This window comes from Phaethon lepturus, unplaced genomic scaffold, assembly GCF_000687285.1.
Source record: "Phaethon lepturus isolate BGI_N335 unplaced genomic scaffold, ASM68728v1 scaffold5967, whole genome shotgun sequence".
NCBI classification, from domain to species: Eukaryota; Metazoa; Chordata; class Aves; order Phaethontiformes; family Phaethontidae; genus Phaethon; species Phaethon lepturus.
In genome coordinates, this window is record NW_010552414.1 from 28,400 (window position 1) to 52,658 (window position 24,259).

The 24,259-nt window shown below is 36.0% G+C and overlaps 1 protein-coding gene across 1 annotated transcript in view; it reads right to left on the minus strand.

Annotated features, from left to right (window-relative positions):
• Positions 1-21,004, minus strand: part of CDH7 (cadherin 7, type 2) — a 40,142-nt gene extending 19,138 nt beyond the window's left edge. The window contains exons 1-5 of the mRNA XM_010291197.1: positions 20,714-21,004; positions 13,207-13,326; positions 10,778-10,945; positions 9,346-9,533; positions 246-499 (exon numbers count right to left, since the gene is read on the minus strand). Coding sequence (XP_010289499.1) covers positions 246-499; positions 9,346-9,533; positions 10,778-10,945; positions 13,207-13,326; positions 20,714-20,726 — 743 coding nt within the window. The 5' untranslated portion in view covers positions 20,727-21,004. The remainder of the gene's footprint in view (positions 1-245; positions 500-9,345; positions 9,534-10,777; positions 10,946-13,206; positions 13,327-20,713) is intronic.
• Positions 21,005-24,259: the final 3,255 nt, after the last annotated feature.

The following is a 24,259-nucleotide window of genomic DNA, read 5'->3' on the forward strand; positions in this document are numbered from 1 at the left end:
AGCTTAGTTTACCTTACCTTATTTTCTTTGTTTTACAGAGATTTAAATATTTTATTTTTACAAAGGTTCTGTAGTTCAGGAGTATAAAAGTCAAAATATGCAAACTGTGAATATCACAGTCTCCCTCTGCAAGGGAAAAAAGCTAACTAATCGCTTTCAGTGCAACCAAAGACCCTCCCACAACAAAATTAACAATTTCACTACAAAGGCTAAATAAATAAACAATTAAGAAATGTTATAATTACCTGACAGGACTATTTGAGGCATCTGGATCATGGGCTGCTACAGTTCCAATGATAGTGCCGACCTTTGCTGCTTCAGACACCACCATGGAGTACAAACGTGAAGTAAACACAGGTGGCTCATCAACATCTTCTACAATGATCTTCACCGTTGTCATGTCACTGAAGGGTCCCAGGCTTAGGAAGCGAGGGTCAACATGCATATTGGCTGCTTCTATCCGCAGGGTATAGCTTGTCTTAGCTTCAAAATCCAGCTCCTGTAAAGTTATTTGGAAGTTTTATTATCCAGTGATGTTGCTGCAAAACTGTTTCACTTACAACTGTAAGTAAGTACAAAATGAACTTTGCCATTTAGATCCAATCAGCACTTTTGATTGGCAGAGCATAGTTGATGCCTCACTTTTTAGTTTTCTCAAAATACTGCTTGTAGTGTCTCACTAGTGAATATTCCTCAATGATTTTAATGGTAAAGGTAGTTCTATTCTGTGAATGAAACAAGAATTCCCTAAATAATGGCAAAACTTCCTGTGACTTCTGTGAGGACTAAATTCCCCTCTTCCATTATTTCATCATTGTGAATGAATACTTGTTTTTGTCTTATTCATATTTTAGTCAAGGTAATGTCAAATACAGTGTGCCATGTCATCCGGACATAAGAACTCAATATAATATTCACTGGTGAAAAAAACTCATTCAGAAAATTGTGGGGGGGGTTTTTTTGCATGGCTTTCAAATTGGATGAATTCAAAAACTAATCAATTATTACTCCAAGCTCGATATAAATTTCTGTAAAAAATGTATTAATTGGTTAAACTACATTGTTTATATGACAATATTTTGTATTGAGATGTAGCCTGGAGATTGTTTTTCCTATTACAAAAAAATGCACATTATTTTTTTCCAACTTCATACTGTTTTAATTTTCTTTGATGAGAGTATAGTTTCTTTTGCAATAAATACTACATTAGAATTAAAAGTTACCTTCCACAACTAATGGGATATCTGTGATCTGGAGGACAGTCCCGTAAAGAAAATTAATTTGGTGGCAAAAATGCATCTTACCTTACAGGCAATTATTGAAAGAAAATATCATGTTAATATTAGCACCATTTACCCTGTATCTATAGTCTTAGTTTGTCAGCTTGCACCAAATGCCTAGCTAACCTTTTCTTTACAATTCCAAGCTTAATCATTAAGAACAGCAACAAAAGACCCACGTATTTCTAAAACTGCAGTCTGGTTACTCAGCTATCTTTCCAAACTATAATTCCAAGTGTATAAAACAGATTAAAAAGGGTTCTCTGCAGTTCTGATTCTAAATACATCATAGGGATCTGAAATGTTCTTGCAAAATAATCTGACAGCATCTGAAAAACATTCCTGTACTCACTTAGAGGAGCAGCAGAGGTGAAACACACATCTGTTGACCTACAAATGCAAGGGTCCAAATTTTCCATCAAGTTACAGTGGGATAAATCCCTAAGGAGCATCTTAAAGTCAGTGATTATGCTGATGTTACAATACAGCTGTAAACAGTCTAGATTTTAAAATGAAGAATGAATTGCAAGACATCATACTCAGAAAGACACTGAACTTTATTATAAACTCTATGTGCCAGCAAAAGGCTTCTTTGAATGGGTATACATGTGTTCCTCATGTTAGGCAAGTGCTTACTTCTTGCACTGAATCTGAGCTGTAGCATCCACAGCTCTCCAAGAACAGCTATGCCATAAAAGAAAAGTTGTCTAGATACTGGTCGTTAATACTGTATGCAACTGGTCAGTATTTATTACTAAAGCATGTTTAATTGTTTCTAATTTTAGTTTTGATTTTATATTTAAAGTACAATATGTGTGCTAGAAAACAAACCTCACAGCCATAATGTAAATGTAATGTGGTGAATGTGGTGTTAGGATGATGAAAAATGTCTCAGAAACTACATTGTACGGGGATAACAATTAAGCCACTGATATGACCAGATGAGCAGCAAAATTAAGGAGAAGACAGAGAAGTACACAAATATCTTAAGACTTCTCTTTTTCCAATAAAGGATCATATGAACTAAAGAATTTATAACTTCAATGTCAGAGACAAAAGGCTGAGATTTGTTGAACAAAAAAAAAAAGGAAGCCTTTAGCAAACAGTATATTTTCAGTCAGAATGTACAAAAATATGTAGTGGAGTAATTGGACAAATTATATAAAATTTAATTTGGATAGACTAAGCACAACAATGAAGAAATATTATTTAAATTAATTTAAGACATTCCCATATTTCTATATTGATCAAAGAAGACAAAATTAGAACTTTAATAACTGAAATCCTAAAAACATGTATTCCATGTGAATTTTTATCACACACACTTTTATATCATCGTATCTCATTCTTGTAATGTAGAAAGAGGTCATTCTTTATTTGACTGGATTACAAGAGTGTTAGACTAGTAGGCAATATACAAAAACCACTTTCATTAGAAAGGTATTTCCTTATAGAGAAGGATGCAAAACTAACCAGGATTGCTTACTAAGAGCAGGTCTCACCTTCTCTAACTTACCCATCTACATCTGAGAAAATCACCATATGGTGCTTACTCTGAGTGTAGCAAAATTCAGCAGGTCTACTTATGAAAGCCTGTTTTACACCAGTCACTAGTAAAGGAATACTGGAAGAAGTAAACATCTGCTTTCAGCAATATGAATCCTGCCGTAGGATTCCCTCAGTTATCTTCTGGTACACAAAGTTGCTGAGAGTTTTCAAAAGCTGTAAAGGTCCTTGTTAACGAAAAATAAAAAAGTAAAAAAATACAAAAATCTATCATACGTACATGTACATTGGGGAACAGCTGGTGTTTAGAAGAGGGAAAGTATGGATTGGCAAAGGGGTTTTACAACATCAAATGGTATTGTGTTATATAGGGGCAGTAATTGTTTTTTTCTTTTAGTTCTTTGTAGCAAAGTCTGTCTCCTGTGGAGCATGACAATGTCTACAAAAGCTACAGTCATCGTCCTCAGTCTTTTCCTTTAAGATACACATCCTCTCATCCTACATGGTGAATACACCTATACTGAATATCCTATACTGGGGAATACAGCAGTACCAAGTTTCGAGGCAGAATATAATCTGGGAAAATAAACAAAATCTCTAAGGTATGATCAGTATGCAAGACTTCTTGAATGGTAGAAATGTTTCAACAATTCATAGATAATATGGCGAAGAAATTACATACTACACACACTAATGAATGACTGAAAAAGTGACTATAAAAGACCTTTTTTTCCCCTCTTATCTAATTATCATTGATGTCTGTTATACAGAGAGCATTATCTAACTGGCCTTCAGATCACACCTTCATTATTTCCTGCTATAACAAAAGCACAGATTCCAATAATGGAATACCAAGTCAACAGACTACAAATCAGTACACCAGTGTTGAAAGTTAAATGGTCAATGTATACTTCAGTTCTTCAGTACAATGAATAGAGCTTGACAGCTTCATTAATATCTGTGCATTAGTGTTATCTGATTAGATCCTGTGCAGGATCCATTCATCTTTCGCTCATTTGGGGGTTTGTGGGAGTCTTTCTTTCTTTCTTTCTTTCTTTCTTTCCTTCTTTTTATTTTTTTCTCTTTTCTCTTAAGGGGTACAAATTTTATTCTTTCTGAAAGAAATTACAAAAAAAGTCATCTATATTACAGAGGCTGGATATGAAGTTATCATTCACAGGAAGCTCATTTTTGTAATGTTCATTTTTCACTGTATGGTAACTCTGTTATAATGTACTTTTCAGAGGTGAAAATCCCATTTTTAAGCCCAGCTGAGGTTTTATATTGAAAAGTGCAGTACATCAAACAAATGCACATTATCTCTCAAAGGAACTGTGGAAGCTTCAAGTTCTTACATTGTAAACTCTGATATAGAATTGAAAGAAAATTTTCTAGCTGCAAAACAAAGTGAAATGTTAACAGTAACAGAAAGATAGCTTTCTACTCAAAGGCTTACACATAAACCCCCCATTTTTATAATTGCCAGTATTATTCTTAGAACGAACTCACGTTTTAGAATAATCTCTTAGCAGTCAATTTCTATGAGAAAGTACTTTGCAACACTATTCTCACATTCTTCTCTCTAACATTCAAATTGGTTGGTGATATTGGTGGTAGGGCTGTGTATTGGGAGGAGAAATGAAGGTAAAGTGAGCAAGAACTGTACCATGGGAAATCTTAATGCTTGTCATTTGCTACAGTAAGACAAGACAACCCTCTCTATAGAGTCTTCAGGCTTTTTTATTTTTTCACTTAAGTCCACTAAAATCTCTCCATAGACTTCAAATGTCTTGAATCAGATCTCATAACCTTCCAGAAAGTCACATATGATACACATAATAAGTATATACCTTGCAGCCTTTTTTATTATTAAATTACCATTACAACTTTAAGCACCAAATATTTGATAAAAGTGTAGGTGGATACAGACCATCTATCAGATTTTTATCTTAAGATGTTTTGCTACTAAGCTATTATTTTTACTGAATCCTAACTACAGCCTGCAACTTTGGGCAAAAAGTGGAATCTGTACTTATATGATGCCTTTTTCAGTGCACTGTTTTTAGGAATAGTACTCTGGAAACTGCAAACAGTATGGTCTTGTGTATGGATTTTGCTTAGAAAGGGAAGCCAAAATTCCATTCATGTATATTACTATCAGAATTCTGTGAACAGTCAACATGAATTCACTTTGAAATTGTACACACATAGGTTTGCATGGACACTTCAGGATTTGTTGTATTAAATGACTGAATCATCATTCACTTCCATAAACGGTCCTTCAGTTCTAAGGTTACTACTGCAGAGACAAATCCAACACATTTTTTAAAACTCCATTTTATTCAGAAAAATTACACTTTTCTTCCAAACACTTTCACCACTGTTGAATGTAGCTATGCAAATGATCTGAGTCCTTACTAACAGAGCAATGATAACAGAATGTAAATTACCAATGAAACCATGGGAAGGAATTGGTCCTTCTCTACAGATGGGGAACTGAGTCATACTGTGAACCAGGGTAAAATTTTCCTTTACTTCTAAGAAATATAAATGCCCAATTCGTTTTCAAAAATGATTTCTAAAAAGATCACCTAGGATGGATATTTTCTTAAATAGTGCTTCAAAGTAATTTACACACTTAATTTAGTTTTTCTTAGGAATTCACTACAGGGAGAGTTCCTCTGGGGTGGAGAATAGACAAACCTTCCCATTATTTGCAACGTCAGAAATCTAGCATGGAGTTTGAGTAGGTAGTATCTTTAGACTGTTCTGTACAGGATAAAAATAAATGAAGAACTTTCTTTTTTTTCATTTGACAAGCGAGAACTTTTCATTTATTTATTATTATTATTTAGTAACGGAGAAAGTGGGAAAGGAAAAAATGGGAAAGTTTCCACAGTTACTTGAAACTTCTAGGCAACAAATAGCACGAACATAACAGGTTAAAGGATTAGAGCCCCACTAGTTTTCCCACCACTTTCCTACCCTTTCTGCAAGCTGAGAATACCACTCTGAACTGTGCTTATGGTTTCCATTCATTTGTTGTTTATACCAACTTCTGGAAAATAAAGTTTGTCTTTTAGCATTTTTCATATCTTATTGCAAGTTGGAAACAGAGCATGCCATCATAAAAACAACTTACACATTTTTATATTCCCTTCTAGATACATGTTGGATAATTTTTTTGCATATTGCCTGAATTCAGGCAATTAATTCAGTTAATGTATCGCAGAAGAAGGCGGACTTTATTTTTTAGTGCCAATAACCAAGTAAATGGTTCAATACTGTTTTTACTAGCTCCTGTCATAAGATGAAATTCTAGCTTCACTGATCTCACAAAAAATCAATTCTACCTAGACTTAAGCTCTTGTTATTATTTAAGCTGTAAATTAATGAAAAAAAGTTAGTCCTTGTCCCAAAGAATATTTGGAAAAAGCTTCCTGCCCCCCCTCTCCCCGCAATGAACTTAAGCAAGTTGCTGGAATACATGAATTTCACATCTCATTCATTTAATCCTGATTCAAACTTCCTAACCAGGATGAAAGAAAATAAGGTATCACAAGTATGTGGAAAGCATATAGCAGCAAATATTGCACCGTGGTACAGCATGCACGCTCCTTAGTCATGCTGCATAAGGTAGTACAATCCTACTCTTTACTCTTTGGAAGGATAAAGACCAAGTGGATGAAAAAGAGGAAATATTCCTCTGCTGTGTGATTCTATATGGTCAAGCGAGTTATTGTAAGAGTACCAGCCTATTGTCAAAATGTTACCTTGAACTGAGGTATAGTATAGTAGCTAATATATACCGACATTAGGCACCAGGCAGCAACGGTACTAGCATGTTCAGGAACACACAATCCCCAGTCCTTCCATGGCTATAAAAACTATGAGCAGAACTGCTACTTCTATTATTTGAAAAATAGCACTGTTCTCAAACTGTTTACAGAAAAACCCATCCTGGATAAACTGCAAGCCAAAGAGATATCTGGATTTAGCAATGCAGAAGAGATATAAAGGAGGGAAGAATACACTCTATATTTTCATGAATATCACTGTTAGAGTAAAACAACAATTTTTTTTTTCTGCTGGCTTTTGATGTTTTGAAGTCTCTGTGTCACAGGGTACAAAGAAAAATGTATTCAAATATGCATGGAAAAAAAACAAACAAAAAATTAAACACACCCAAATCTCATTCACCAATTTTGCCATTTTTCAAGTCAATACATGTATTAGTCAAGTCCATTATACACAAATAACCTTGGGAAATACCTAGCCATGCAACATTTTTTCTCTTCCTAGTATCATGATTTATCTCTCTTTTAAAATAAATAAATAAATAAGTTCATTTTCCTGAATTTATATATATACATAGTTTATTTGCAATTTTGCTGACCCTTGGGCATATTCTTTCATATTCCATCCACCTAGATCATACAAAAATCCTGCTTTGCTCTCTGAATTCTTAAATCTTACTTCTCTCAATATTTTTTTTTTTACGAAAACCTATTTTTTTTTTTACTTGATGTTCTTTACATGCTAAAAAAGTTTTAGTTTTTAGTGAGGAAGTCAACTTTTCAAATTGTCTCAAAACGGTTACCCTTCTAAAAACAGAATGTAAAATCGTCAGTTTGCGTGTGGAACTCTACAACACCCAGCACAAAAATGAACGGCGCAGTGCCTTCAGCCGCTCCGAGATACTGGCAGTGATTTTCATGCCTGGCCGGCTGATTTGTATGTACGATGGCAGCAAAAGCATGTGAAGCTAAAGTATGCATTTGCATTTAGAACCGAAGCATGCCTTTTCAGAAGTCTTTGCCTTGGCACTTTACTGCTTGATGTGTACACAGACATGTCATCTGAGCGCATAAATACACACCAGTTTAAAATGATGGGCATGCGTCTGGAGGCTGAGCTGCTCCTCAACGCCTCAGCTGATTTCAGGGCATGAAAAGGAGAGATCTAATTGCACTCCGAGGTGTATAGAACGTCACCTGCTGGATAGTAAAACGTTTAGGTGTGTTCCAGGCTACAGACTTAATTTCTTCCCTCATTCCTTGCTAACAAGCACACATTATCATGCAGGGATAACCTCTGCCCGACTCCACAGTGATCTGATTGGAGGTGATTGAAGCCCATTTGACCTGCATACACTGTCATTAATGTCTCCTACGTACATGCTCTCCAGAGAATAAGGTGCAGTGCCTGTTAGCCACTGTGCTTGAGCTCTTCACTTACTGTCCTCCCTCCTAACCAACGTTCTCTGCAGGGTTGGCAGGGAGGATCTTTCAGCCTTGGGCAAGGCATCAAGTTCCCTGGAGTCCAAATTAAGAGATAAGGGCATCCAGAGGTTTGGGAGGTGCCCCTCAGCATCTGACTCACCTTTGGGTATGGCAGAGGAAAGTAAGTCAATCGATAATAGTAGGAAAATGAGAGAAAAGTTCTAATGCTGCAGAGAGAAAAGTCCGAATTCTTGTGTCAGAATATAGCAGCATCTAGGTTTAAAAATGATTAGCAAATTGGAGCATTTTATCAGGCCAAAATTTTGTGAGCTTTTTAATATAGTCCAATAGCTATTTCATAGAGCACTTCTCAGGACAAATGTTCAGTACTGAAAAGTCCATTGAGCAATCTAGCTAAAGTGATTATAGAAATAATAAATGGCAGTTATTTGGTCCACTGTAAAACACTGGAATCAGGATATTCCAGGAACAAACACCATGCCTACAAAAGCATACTGAAAATTAAAATGAACTCATCAGTCCTCAAATTAGACCACTGAAGACCCCGACTGATTCAGTGTTACCAGTGTGGCACTGGTAAGTGCTCGCTCTCTCTTGGCTAGGCATATATTTCTTCCAAACCTTTGCTCAGAACCCTTAAATAAGCAAACTGAAGGAGCCACATTGAGTTTGGCTGTTGAACAAAGAGACAATTAACAGTTTATTACTTGTATTTCAAACGTGTTAAGCAGAAACTAGCACAGTTTGCAAGAAACCTAAGATGGATGTTTTTGTCTTGAAAAAATATGGTTCACATTACACATATCAGAGCCTGATCTTTCAAGAGTGCTGAACATCCTCCATTTGCTGTGACATCTATGGTTGCTTACCAGCTCTCAGCATTTTTACCGATACATAATTTTAAAGTTACTGATATGTGCCTTCTGGTAGAGCAACATGAGCCAAAGACAATTAGATTTTTTTTTAATAATTATGTTTGTGATCAATTTTGTATTTGGAACTTGCATTTTTACTCTAAGAGTTATTTTCACATTTTCTCTTTAATACAAGGACAAGTGAGGCTAAATCTTAGATTCCCATCTAAACTTTTATGTGCAGGAGCTTTAAAAAAACCCTCATCAAAACAATACAGCTATTGCAAAAAAAAAAAACAGAATAATTTTCAGTGTAAGTCATTAAAAAGCACAAAATCACACACACACACACTGAAGTCAAGATGAAATATATGAATGAAAACTTTTACACCAGAAAAGGTTTTTAGAAGAGACTCATCTTGCACAGATCAAAACAGAATCGGTGAGAAAAATCAGACTTACCTTCTGAATTGTTATGATTCCCTCCTGGGTGTCTTTGTCGACAGAGATTTTGAATACTCCCAAGCCATCACCATCCACAATCTTATACTCCATTTCAGCGTTAGGTCCCACATCTGCATCTGCAGCTTTTATTCTGGCCACCACAGAAGCCACTGGCAAAGACTCTGGGACATTATACTGATATGATCCTGTGAAATGTAAACATTTAATGAATTCAGAGTCTTCTGGGACTGTAGGCTAAAAAAATCTAGCCTTCTTGAAGTTTATCTTCCTTTAAATCATGCATTTGCATATTTACACAAGCTATCGGAATATATTCTTCAGTTTAAAATAGAATTGCCCTTTCTCTGCTAGGTTTTCCTTGTGATGGTCTCTACTTTAAGTACTATGGACATAATTTCTTCCTATGACAAGAGAAGTACAAGGCAAAGATGCAAGACCATAATTCAGAACTTAAGTGCAAATCATGAGGTGAATGCCTGCTACAGAGCTCCAATGCAGAAAATATTTTACTTTGTTTTCCACAAAAGAAGGAAAAACCAAGTCAAATATTATCAATATAAACTCTTATTATTTTATATCTGTGTGTCTTGATTAGCAGTTTGCAATCAGAATATGACTAGAAACTGATATATATGCAGTTCTCTAACAGTAAGTGCACCATCTGCATTCTTGAAAATTCCAGCTTTCTCATTCAAGTAGAAAATTATATATATGCTGTCATAAGGGTATCTGAGTGCAGTCTGTAGCCAATAACACCCTCTCCTTCAAAAATAACTTCAGTTATTCTATTATTATTTCAAGCAGTTGGTGGCTTGAAATAACATGAAATCTATTATGTACAAATCTATTTTTTTATATCACTGGAGGTGAGATTGGAGTGGACGTGAATATATTCTTCACATTATTTTAATTCTACTTAGCAAGCATGTTTGGTCTTTTTGAAGGAAAAAAGCACCCCAGACAGAATGCTATTAATGAACTGAGCTCTTCAGATGTGAGTGTACAACTGCGTACTCCTTTCTTTGGCTAGGATGACAGCCACCTTGGTCAAAAAAAGTAAATGGAAGGAAGATGACTTTACGGTTCTTCTGTGATTAACTTAGGAAACAAGAGGAATCCTGCTAAAATGCCAAAGGAATATGAAAGATTAAGAGTCAAGTTAAAGAACTATGAATCCTAAAGTCTAACTGTCAAAGGCTAAATATCGCTTAAGGTATACCTTTTTTTGCCTTTTTATTCACAGATAGGAAGTAAAATACATTAATAAATGTACCTGCTGTATATCATTTCAACTGAAATGAATTCAGGGATTGTCAAAGTACTTAACATGGAAGCTGAGCACTTTTTGTTTAGAAATAGCATAGCATGTAAAGAAAATGACAACGTTTAGAAATACTATTACAAGTCATATTTTTACAAAGTAACTTACGTCTTGGAAACCGGGGTGGGTTGTCATTAACATCAGTCAGAGTGACAGTTACAGATGTAGTCCCTGATAATCCACCATTCTGCCCAACCATGTCCTTTGCTTGAATAACTAGTAGGTATTGGTCCTTGGCTTCTCTATCCATGTTCGGAAGGGCAGTCTTGATAACACCTACAGTAAGACAAGGTACGTCAACGGTTGCACAAGCAAATACATTACCATGAAAGCTGAGTTTGCTTTTAAAAGATAGCGGCAGATCAATGACTGCAGCAAGAGAGGAATGAATTAATTTCAACACTAATACCACAGGTTTTTTGCTAGGAATTGAACTGGCATGCTATGAGCTTATTTTAAGTATTCACTAAAACCCACAATTTTTAATTTAGTACTAGATTCTTTGGGAATGCCATCCATGACTGTGTTTTCTGAATAATTGCTCCCTGAACTATAGACTTCATAATGTCCTGGGTAACACTCTCTTCTCTGGAAGATGTCATCTTCTGTGTTTGATTTCCTCCTCTTTTAGAGCTAGGAAGAACAGAATACTCTGTATTCATTTTTAAGATTCCAAGGTCAAGATGCATTTCACAATGTCTTGAATAGGCGTTCACCACATTAACTCTTACTAATATTGATATCATGACACACTGCATATATATATGAAATTATTTTACCATAAAAAGCATTATTATAATTAAGAGATTTTTGATTTATTAATGGAAATACTGCGATAACTAAAGTAGTTGTTATGTCCATTTGATGATCTGCATACTATTTGTAATTAATTGATCTGAAACGAAAACCAGAAGAAAGCTCCATGTTTCATCCTTTCAGTTCTCCTGATATAGATCAGAAAATAAATATGCCTTCTCAAAACATGATGACTTTATGAATATTTCATGCTCAGTACACAGTACAGCCGCTAACTCTGATTTCCAGAGAGGCAGCCATTTACTCCACCGGCACTTAATGTCAGCAGCAAAGGAAACATAAACAAACTAAATAAAGGGGAGGCACACTGGGACATGTATCTCTTCATCTGATATTTGTTGAATGCTTAGTTAAGAGTTTTATTTCTTTCTTTCTTCCCTTATGAATGCAAGACTTGCCATTAATCATCTCTGGGTTGAAACATTTATTTCACAAAAAGACTGTCTAGTACTTTTTCACCTGTTTTACAAGACATATTAAAATACAATTAATATACAAGTTCATAACGTTATTGTTTCTATGTATCTTTTTCTGGCCTGCTTGTTTTTCTATCATAGTTAAATTACCAGGCAATGTTAACCAATCATTTGGAAGTTAATTATTACGCACACACGAAATTTGAATATCATATCAAAGTGAAAATGTATGCAAACATTTCAGTCTGAATCCTTAAAGATTTAGCAGATTGATTTAGCAGAAACTACCATATTATTGTTCAAGGGCTGTAGAGACAGATAGAAAACCAGTATAAATCATAGTCATTGGGGGAGAAAAGAAAGTACTATGGATCGCTACTGAGGATGGACTTGTTGCAATATGAAGATAATAAGAGCACTTATTTCTGCAAATGTAGGTGTTCTTAAACAGAGTGTGACCTTTTGGTCATAACACTGGGATTCAGGTCTGATTCACATCACAGGTTATTTATAATAATCATGGTAAACTGTCTGTTTCTCTTTTGTCTCAACTTATCCATATCTGAAATGATGCAATTGAAATTATATGAAATTATAAATCTTCTTCACATTGGTGTAAGTGAAGGCTCGAGCACCAAATGAGACTAAGCAGAGCAAGAACCAAACAGGTTCCCTCTCCATGAAATGATACAGTAGAACAGGTAATGTTTATTGAACCAACATAGGATTAAAGTTTGCATCTTGTTGTGGCTTAAAATATTCACAAAATTTCATGAAAATAGTAAAAAAAAGTTCCACCAGTAATTTGTTTCAAAAGTGGCAGTAAAATGTTATATCAGATAAGAAGCACAGTGCTTTCTTCTTCAAACTAATAAAGAAAAGATACATTTCCCACAACAGAACTTCAGTTTAAAAAGTAAAATGGAGAGGTAATTGTGCCATAAATCTGTACTTAAGGAAATCTTAAGGCTATGTGACATTTAGATATTACTAAAACCAACATCTGCAAAAAACTTGTTTACAGCATCTTGAAATTTTCATTGATCAGAAAGACAGCAGCAGGCAGCAGACCCAGGAACTGGTAGATTGAGAAGAAGATAAAAATTCCCATTCCAGCAATGTCTGCTTATCACATAGCTCGGATGCATGGTTTTCATAAGCTATTCTGAAGAATAAGAAATTAAATGGTCAACAAAACCCAGATGTATTCAATTAACTAAGCAACTACTTAATAAGCTCCTAGCAAGTTTTAATGCACATTTTCTTTTTTCTCAGCATTACTTCAGAGAGTTTATGGAAAGTTACCTGTTTTTGGCTCCACAGAAAAGTAAGGTTGCCCTTGCAATATGCTGTAAACCACTCGAGCACTGTTGCCGTAAGTAGGATCATCTGCATCAGTGGCTGTCACTTGAACCACAGAGGTACCTGCAAAATGTTTGAGGGACTATAAAAGATCAAGAATCTGAACTAGAGCTATTCAACACGCTATGCCAATATATATATGGAATAGTGTGTGGTGTTTTTTTCACAACTTTTCATCATTTCCATACTGATTCAGCTTAGGGTATAAAGTCCTCTTTATAAACCAGTAATATTGGCTCTTACAGAGTTCCATCTTCCCAAATAGTCTCAGACTTTGACTCACAGCAATAGAAACCATTTCAGTAGCTCCCCCTTTCTGTCTCTGTCTTTGGTTGGTGGAGGGTATGTGAACGATATTTCTTAAATTATGGTGATGCCTGAATTACGCTTAAGTATGAAATACAGTAATAGTTTCCCTTTGAAGAGAAGTCTGAATGCTAAAATTTTAATGAGTAGTTGGAGAGTCATATACTTATATGACTTATACATACATATATAAGTGTTATATATTTTGATAATTGTACACTTATATATAAAAATTAATTTTAGCCTGTAACATTATTTACCCTTTTACAAAGAGATGGCTGAAGAGTTTCTGTTTCAGCTCAGAGAAAATCTGGCGAAAGCTGTCTCTAAATTCCTTTAAGAAGTACTCATTTCCTTGAATAATCTGCAATACTTCAGTATCAGTTGTGGTAATAATCTGCTGCATAAACATTTCTTGAGCAAGAAATGTCTCTATGTTGACAGGAATAAGAAAGCAAAATGTCTAACTGGCTAGTAAGAAGGGTATATTTTGTGAGGACCTCATTCTGCATCCAGCTCCTATTCATTATGTTCTCCGTGTCAGCTCCCATTTGTTTTGTTCTGTACAACAGCTTCCATGATGTATGCTGAGAGCAGAATAAAACAACACTTGGGAGCCAGGGCCTTGGTTATGGTCACCACCCTTTGATAGCCAGAAAGGATTATTTTTTCTCACTGGCAGATTGAAGGTTAGGCTACAAATTAATATTTTAACGATTTGGCAGATGCCCAGTAAAGGACTTCTACGAAGGATCAGATTGCTTCCTAAACTGGATTTAGATACAAGATTAGAGAAAACCATTTGTTAAAGAGAGTATTCTTTTTCCGAAGGAACACATTTTTGACATCTGAAAATGAGCGCAGCAAGTCTAGAAGTTACTCTTTAAGAACAGACTGCAATAGCGAGTGTCCAGGGTGAATTTAACAGAAGTTGTATTTTGGTCAGTTTTATTGCATTTTTTCAGGAAGTAGGTGAGTGAAAGCTCTAAAATTCTTCATGTCTGATTTAGTATGTCTCCCATTCATTTTCCTCAACTTTTCAATTCTCAGTTGAGCAGAGGATCATAAATGGGCCTTGGAACCAGGATGAAGATTTGGAGAGAGAGAAGATTAAGTGCAGCCCTCCATAAAATGGTACAGATGACAAAGGATGGGACCTGCTTGAATGAATCCTGGCCAGAAATGATCATTCATAAGATAACTTCACTCACGTAAGTTATGGCCTACTAACCCGCTTTCCTGATCTCTCTTCCTGAAGTATCCATGACAAAGTATTATGATTGCAATTCTATTTTAAATGCAATTTTTCTCTCTTGTGGACTGTTTAATATCTTGGACAGGTAAAAGGTTATTCTCAACCTGAAATTTCACACACAACTATTAAGTAGATGGAAAGTTTAAAAAGAAAATTGGTAGTTAATCCATCGAGTCATTTTTCAGTTATGGAACTTAAAATACATCCATTTTCTGTTCACCAGTACCTAGGAGCTTTGATTCAGTATGTCAAACTGATTTTACAGATTACTCTGTAATGTCATTTCATACAGGGACCTATTTTAAACTTGCCAGAGTCTCTCCAGCTCTTGAGTGCAAGGGTCTCATGACGACCGTTTGACATGCTGTGTTCTTTGTGAAAGCCGGGCTTGCCGCATTTACGAAGCCCCTAAGCCCTGCCAATGAAACTTACAGCGTCTGCAAATATTGGCAAAACTGCTTATAAACCTCACAGACACTTACATCTTTGCTCCTTGCTCTTTCCACTCTCAAGGACTCCAGACCAGTACAAGATCAAAGAAATTACAGGCTCTTCAACCTCAACACACATTGTGGAAATCCTGCAAGCTTAGAAGCGTTTGTTTGCTGTAAAAATCTATTGATGTAGCAAACAAACCCTCTGCATTCCGTGACATGGATAAAGTCAGTATCTGAAACTAATTGGCTCTCTCTTGAAATGAAGATTTGCTCATTCAAACCATAGATCCTTTAAATGTTATTTATTTTTTTAGATAGAAATTCTAACACAAAATCTTTCTGCACTCATCCCACTTGAGTGTAATCAGCAACTAAAAAACAATGATACTTTTCTAGTCCCTTTATGTTAATCAACTTCTCTCAAACCTCATGTAGGAAAGATCTTTTAGAACAACTGCTATTGTCACTATTTTTTTACCAATTGCACACAAAAACTTCGAGGTTCCAGAAGTCCCAAGCTGAGAGGCAGATTTCTGCACAACATATTTTTTAAAAAGAATATGCAAGCTATCATAAGGTGTGCTAACTATGTGAAATGTCCTACATGTAGGAACTCAGTTCCAAGGAAACTTAATGCACGCAAAGATCAGTATATGAAAATTTCCAGAGATTTTCCCAGAGGAAGCAGATTTCTCTTGAAGAACAGGAATTCCTTCAGACAGCAATCATTGCAACCCAGAGCTATCCTATTTTTTCTTGCAAAGGATTGATATCAAATTCATATGCTTATTTTCCTTAAGAAAAACTTTAACCAATAAAGCTATATAGATACTCATGGATAGTCAATAAATCTGTAGGCTGAGGAAAAATGGGTAGTTGCATCGTAGTTCCAAATACATCATCTAACAAAAGGAGGGTTTGTGTTCATGCATTGAAATTAAGTCTTCCTTTTAATCCTGAACACTTTCCCCTACTTCATAACACAGACAGCCAGCTGTCATACATGCATCCAAGATTAGGACTTACAGGTAACATGGGCAGTCAACAAACAACACCACAACTTCACTCCATCCAACAAAAGGAGTGTCCCAGTAAATCTTGTTTATGGCAGCATGGTTCAGAGCCCTAGACTACATGTGTAAACAGGACACTAGCCCTACCCCAACCTTTCATTACTGACTTGTTATAACCTGCAGCTTCACAGTTACAAGTTTAAATATTTCTTACAGTTTGTGTATCTAACATGGGTTGAAAAAATAAATAGGAGCTATTTACTGAAAAAGTATCTTTCCCTCTCATGTATGTATTCCTCTACAATTATGTCTTCATAACAAAGTTTGAATATCAGTTCATTAAAAACAATTATGCATGCAGCAACTTCATAAACTTTTTCAACAATTGTAGCAAATACTGAGGGAAAATCCATGCTGATAATCAAAGGATGTTCCACATATTTCTTTATGGAAGCTAGCTAATAGCACATTGGATTTTGTGTGAGTGGCACAGATTTCTGGGTTTTTTGTTTTTTCAGAATGCTTACATCATAATTTTTAATCTAACCTTTAATAGATATTGGTAGATATTACAGAATCGCAGTAATCTGAGAACTTGACCTACTTAAATTCTGATATTAGGGCAAAAGGAACGAAGGAATATTTGCAGAGAGGACCTTGAATTTAGAATGTTATTCTTACTTTAATTTAACCAAGTCAAGATTCAGCAATGTTTCTAACATGTTGCAGAGATCAACCGTTTCTGTTATAGGGTCAGATAAAATGTTGCTGAAGTTTAGTTTGAGTTGGAGATCCTTGAAAGGGATCCTTTTTAAATATCTAAGCTTATTGTTTTAGAAACCTCCACCCAAAGCATTTTAGAAAGCTTGCTAGAAACTTGTGTGGTCTTTTAACAAAATTTTTAAATGAGTTTGTACGAGAAATGCTTGTATGACTTCCATTTTTAGCGTTGGTGAAATCATTTAAGGGAAAACACGTTTCTAAAAGTAGACAAACTTAACAAATACTTAACGTTTGAAACTGCATAAACTCTTATCAATTGAATTGTACCCACACTAACAAATTAAAAATAGACCTTTAAAGTCAGTCAGTTATTAAAAGCATTGACTGATATCGGTTAACAATGTGTAATATACAAAAAAATTCCATGACAGTATCACATTTCTACATGGTATCAGCTGCTACTAGAAATGTTATACAACTTTACTATCAGGTTATCCGTAATACCTGCTTAATTCTTACATGCAACAGCCTGGCCTGATTCTGCTCCATACCATCTAGAATTTCTGTGCTTCTGCCACTGGCTTTCGCCCAGAGCTGATATAGCAATGCCTCCACAACCTTTCCCCTCCAGGAGTATGAAGGAGAAGGGACAGTACCTAGAGACAGGTTGTACCCCCTTCACCTCCTCCCTCTCCTCCCACAGCCTCATTAAATTGCCTTCACTTGAGGACAAAGTCCAAGATTGGTCTCAGCCCAGCAACAAGGTCAGATAAAAAGAAGGAGAGGAGGCTTGTGGCTGGAGAGAGACCCCCCCTTCATTCAGGCTCTCAAAACCCACTACACACTTGTACCAAAGATTTAAGATTGATATCAAGCTTTTTTTTTCCTTCCTTGGTATAAAAATAAAATGTTTCTATCCATCTCAATCAGAAACAATAAATGTGGCAAGAAAGATACTTGTTGTGCTGGGTAACAAGCAAAGCTGTTGATATGTTTGGAGAGTAGAAAAGGTTAAATGAAACCAAAATTATGTTGGGTATTGGAATTTTTATCCCCAGTTCCCTTGACTATAAGCCAAACAGATCAGTATCTCACATCAGCTATTTTTTTTGGTCAACAACTCTTTCAATACTCTTTTAACTATAATTTACAATCTTTTTGTTTGCGATATAACGCTGCTAGTTTTTTTAAGTAAGAGACATACTTTAAAAAAAAGCCCTGTGATTTTCAGATAAACCATATCTTTGAGGTTTTTGCTATGAAGAGATTCACAAGCCATCAAGATATTTACCCCATCCGGGATAATCAATATAATTTGACTTGACCCAAATATAATTTGAACCTGACCCAGAGTAATTTCAAATAACACAAAAGATTGACTTCAATTAACCTTTCATAATGTACTAGAATATTGTCAAATAAAATATAGAATCATTATACTTGCATAACCATCCTTTAGGTTAAAGGTTATGGTTCTCCTAACTTTATAGTTAATTTGGGTTTATAATCCTATGATCTCTTTCATTTTGTTTCATATCCAATTAAAAATCCTTGTCATAGAAATATTTTTTAAAAAATAGGAGAGAGATACTTTGTTTCTCCTTAATATTTCATAAATACTCTAGGTGATTAATAAAAATTGTGTTATATCAATAAAGTATGAATTGATGTGACTGTGTAACACAAGTGTCACACAGGCAGTTCAGTAACAATGCAGCGTTCAGTAGTTATGTGATACAAACCATTAAGACATTTAAAATGTACAGTTTCAGGAAGCTCATGAAGTTGAAACTGCCCTTAGTTGACAGAAATCCCAAAGAGTGCACAAGTCTCAGTTAATAATTTTGCACAATATTCTACCTAAGTTGGCTACATACTTGGTGCTGCAGTCCATATGGGAGAGAATTTCTTTCAGTCATTTATGTGGTAAAGATTCAACAAAATATGCAAAAGCAGCTCATTTTGAAAAATAGTCCTTATGTTCTCCACTGCATACTGTGCACTCCCCACAGATTGATTCCAAACATATTTTTGGAACAAATGGAGCATGGGTGAGGGGTAGAGGCATGGATCTGCATGTGTAGGTAAACCTCATGTATCAGTAGTAGTTGTCCATACGTCAATATGCCAGTACAGGACAAGACAGAGGTAACTCATGCAAAACGGTAATGTGGAGATATTGCTCTTCAGGGCACAGGATGAAGGTGTAAAAATCTAATCATTGCTGCATGCTACAGCTCACTTAATCCAATTCCAAAACAAAACAGCAATTTGAAAAATGTATCTATATATTTTTACAGAACACATTTTTGAAGTGCTGAATACTTAGCATTTACAGTCTTAGATTATCTGATTATCTCTGTTTTTCCAACATGCAGCAGTTGCAAGTTCTCAGCAATGTATCAAAACCTCATTTCCTCTCTGATACTCCTGAAAAGCTCTGGTGTCCATCTTTCTTTCCAAGACTACTATTGCTTCTTCTGCCATCCACATAGTGTTCGAGTGACAATGAAGAACTGCCAAGTATCAAATGAGAAATAGAGTCTATGCTCACTGCTTAGTAAAATAAATACATTGAAAACTCATTAGCAATGTTTTTCTTATCTCCTATTAGCTCCTAAGCTGAGTTTCAAATATAAAAGCAGTGTGGACTAATGATTGCTGCAGGGCACTTAGGGAAGATTCTTTTTCTCTCTAGCTCTAATTTAGAGGCATTGTTTAACTTCCAAAACCACAGGAAATGGTATTGAGGAAACTATAGCAAATTCTATATGGGCAGTCTTACCATAAGAGTATCAAATTTTCATATGGCTTAAAATCCATCAAGCAAAGAAATCCTAATTTCAATCACCACATAACTCTCTTATCTTTCTCATACACATATTTCCAATGAAGTAGATGAACTACTTCTCCTTTTTTTAGCTTTATGCTTGCATTTATAATTTCACGTTGAAGTAAAATTTACCAAAATGTCTCTGGGCCAAACTCCTATTTGGTCTGAATCAGCCAGTTTTCAAAGGAATATTGGCACCTGACAACAGATGAGCATTTGGTCTCTTTAAAATGAAGAGGTAGTGGATTTGATGTTGAAATTCTTCCCTAATTCAAACTCAGGAAAAATTAGCATTTCTTTTTTTCCAACAGAGGATCTGAAGCCTCTAAAAGCCATTCTTCTCTGATTCCACTGGAATTTTGAAACTATCCCAAGCTGTACCCCAGTCCCTGCTATTTGCATATAATTCCCAGGAAGCTGGATTTGTGTATTAGAAAAGCTACACAGTGAACTGTTACTGATATATGCAACACTTAACAAAAAAATTATGCTATGCACTAACAGGAATTTGAAGAGTTTGTTAAGAATGGACTTGATCTGAACAAAACGATGTATTATCACTTCTGAGTACCATAGCACAGGTGTGAAACTTATTATTGTTAATGAGAATTATATAACAAAGCCTCTGGGCACTGGAATGAAAAATACACCATATAATGCTTATCTGAATCCCTACAAAACTATTCAAGTTTCACAACATTTTTGAAAGGGTAAATACTTAATCTAGCATGTTATTTCCAGTTAAGTCTTGAAATACCTAACTGTTGCAGGTGGCTCATAGATAATTAAGTAGCTTAGTGTGATACAGTAAAAAATAATGAAATTTTTAAAAAGGCAATTGGAACAAATTTCCCACAACACCAACAGTGTATTTTGCACTTACCCACAGGAGACATCTCGGGAACTCCAGCAGTGTAAGGACCATCCAGAAACTTTGGCTCATTGTCATTGATGTCCTGAATCTTAATGACGAACTCAGATTCTGGTTCCACGGGTTTATTAGTCAGCCTATCTAGTGCTTGTGCTCGGAGTGTGTAGTAGGCCTGCTCTTCTCGATCCAGCCTCTTTGTAGCATGAATATCCCCCGTGTTCTCATCAATAATGAAAATGGAACTTGCCCCTTCGCCTGACAAGATGTATTTGATGGAACCATCTCCTTTATCAACATCAGAGTGAAGCTGGTGAAAAATTGATGAGAGATGAGATTAACTTACAAGAGAGTCAGTGGCATGGAGATATGTAAAAATAATACTTATGTCAAGCAGTAGTACATGAAATTTTATTGCTCTTGGAAAGATAAGCTGAATGTTTATCATGCACAGCATGGGAGGGACCATTAGAATCTGTCAGCTTGCTCTTTTGAGCGAGATAATTCCATACTTTCCTGCAAACAATTTCATTTTCAAATGCGTTTGATAGTCTTGCAGTCTTCTCAAACCAGAGTTTTACAGAGCCACACACACACATCCATGCACACATATGATTATAACCATGACTTTATTCCTACCTGAATTTAACTACATTGATAGTTTCAGCTTATTATCCTACTGAAGGGTGAGACTTCAAACAAATGTCACTATAAACTTAATGTCAGTGTGTGTTTGCTCCCTTGCACGTATGAGAAATGACATACTGATTTCCTTAGTGTTTACTGTGTAGAGCTGTAACACATATCAAATTAATGTGGTTGGTTGATAGATTGGTTGGTTGATCAAATGGATTGGTTGATAGATTGCTCACTACTATCTGATGGGCCAGTAACTTCACTTCCATATCTTGTTTTCCATCACCCAACTTCAGAAAAATGCAGTCTAAGATCAAGAAGTATCCTGGCACCACCTGAATTACACAGCTTCGAAAGTGAAGTGTAGTTTCCCTGGGACTTCTTGTAGCAGGCACCGAACAAATGTAGCTCAGAATGTATCTTCCATTAGAATTGCAAAGCAGATTTACAGAAACTTTCTTTCTCATCGCGCAAGCTATTTTAAGTTACAGAGCAAGATTCCACAGGTTTTGTAGCTCTTTTATGTCTACTGAGTCTCACCTTCCTGTTACAAAACACAGATTCAAACAATTCTTACATATATTTGAAACTTGTATCACAATGTAATTGATATGGATATCACACAGTAACACACAAGGATGATATATTTGATATGGTACCAGTGAAAAGAACATCACCAAAATTCAGAGTATTTGCGTGCTTGTTAAAAAATGGATTACTGGTAAATAGCTGAGGACGATGTTAAAGAAGTTTGGATTCTTATCTACTTTGTAGCTGCCCTAACTCCATGTCATGTTGAGCTTGGAGGTAACTCTGCTGTCATCATCATCATAATTTCCTCTACTAACATTTTTTTTGTCTCAGCTGGGGGGTATCACTGAGATAGTAATCACTTCCATGCACAAAATTGCTATCTCAGGCGTAACTTAGCACAGCTGCAAAACCTTTTCCTATTTCAGCAGGGAAGCATTCGTGATCAGTTTTGAATTTTTCAGCTGCATAAAAAGCTGTCTATTTCTTACACATTATTTCGCTTACACTGTCTGAATATCTCATACTTATGCAATTACAGTGCACTCCCTCTCTCTTTTAAGACAGAAATTGAGTCTGAGCTTTGGACTGGATCAAAAAACAGAACTGGGGCGTCTAAATCAGATTATCTACATTATTTCAAAATATGGCTTATCCTCATTCTGCTGCTACCTAACTCCTGAGATACCTAAACAAGCCTGAGATTTCTTTGATGGAGTTCCCTGAACATTTAAAGTCCTGCTTCTCAGCACACTCAGTAATTGTCAATGCTGACACTGTGAGCAGATCTAGGTAAAATGTACCTCACATCCAGGATCTTTCAAGATCCACAGCACTGCATATTCCTCAGCCCTAATGGCTGGGAGTTTATTCAGTAAACGATACCTCTGTTCATCCCACAAATATGGCAGTTGGGGCTCTTGCTGCTGTTTCAAACTTGACTGGAAGAAGTACCCATCTTCCCTACAAAGGAGCAGTGGCCTGTGCAAGTAAGAATCTGCCTGGCTTGTGTTTGATTTTGTTTTACTTTTTTTTTCCTCTTTTATTTTTCTAAGACCTACTTCAGGGTGCATAAGTCTCCTCTGTGCTACAGAGGCATTGTGTGTGTTTCCCTTCAGAGCCAGAATCCTACAGTCTAGACTGAAATGCTGAGCAACACATCATCCAAGAACTGAAGTTACGGGATACAAAGATTCAATGCCTTTGTCTTTCTGAAGTGATTGAGTTTTCTCCATATCCCATATTATAGCAGAGCACTGGTCTTTCTGTGGTGGCTGAGATTCTCCCATTCGCCCTGTAGAAGTTATTCCACCTTTTGTCGCCTACTTAAGGATATGTTGGGTGAGAGAAAAGAAGATGACACCAGCATACCCAGCAGTTTATCAGGCAGAGCAGTTTTCTGAAGGTTAGAGATGTGCAAGTAGATTGCTTCAGGCAGAGAAGGGAAGGGATTCCATTTCTCAGCTTGCTGAGAGTAACATAACGCTCTCTCACGGGGGTGAAGCCGAGCCCATTGGCACACCAGTGTAGCAATCACACCTGGGTCTCATGCTGCAGGGCTGCACAGCCTCCTTTTCACCTTGTGTTTAGATCCAGCCCCATCCTGAATAACTTTCTAGCAGTGTTTTGAAAGAAAAGAGACCTTCAGGGGAGAGGCCAGCAGTGTAAATCCTCAAAAATGCACTGAGTAAGGCTTTCACATCCCAGAGACAGAGGAAATTCTGTAGCTTCAGCATTTCCCATTTGCTCACTCAGTGGGTTGCTGATTAACATGTTTTTTAAGGAGTCCCACTCTGAGGTCCATAAATCTCCTCATGGATTACACTACAGTGGCCGGTGCCCTGGAGTGATGTGCTGAACAGAATCCGCTTTTTGGAACAATGCCTTGGTAGAAAACTGCTACCACACAGATTAGTAAAGTGATTAGCAATGACCTTTGTTAGTCCAAGGGTTGAGGCACTGAGAGAGCAAACTTATTTGTATCATTTATTAAAACCTTGTTCTACTAAGACTTTAAAAAACAATGCTAGTCCTTGCTAAAGTTAGTAAAGCACCATTCTCTACCTACTTAACCTCAGGAAGGTGCTATAGCTCACGATTTAGTTTATCTTTGGCACTATAGTACAATCAATTCTGTATAAATCACTCTAAAGAATCTTTCTCAACATTTTAATGTGTATTTTAGTTTCAGTCTAAGATAACTTAGAAGTACAATACAAGAGAACAATGCAAAAATAAACTAGGGTGACAGAATGAATACAGATGTATGTTTGGTGCAGTTTTTAGGTCACCTTTATTCCAGTTCCACCCAATATAATCCTTTCAAACACTGATGTTCAAAATCATCAATATAGAGGCATCAATCATTTGCAACTAAGAACAACATTTTTTAAT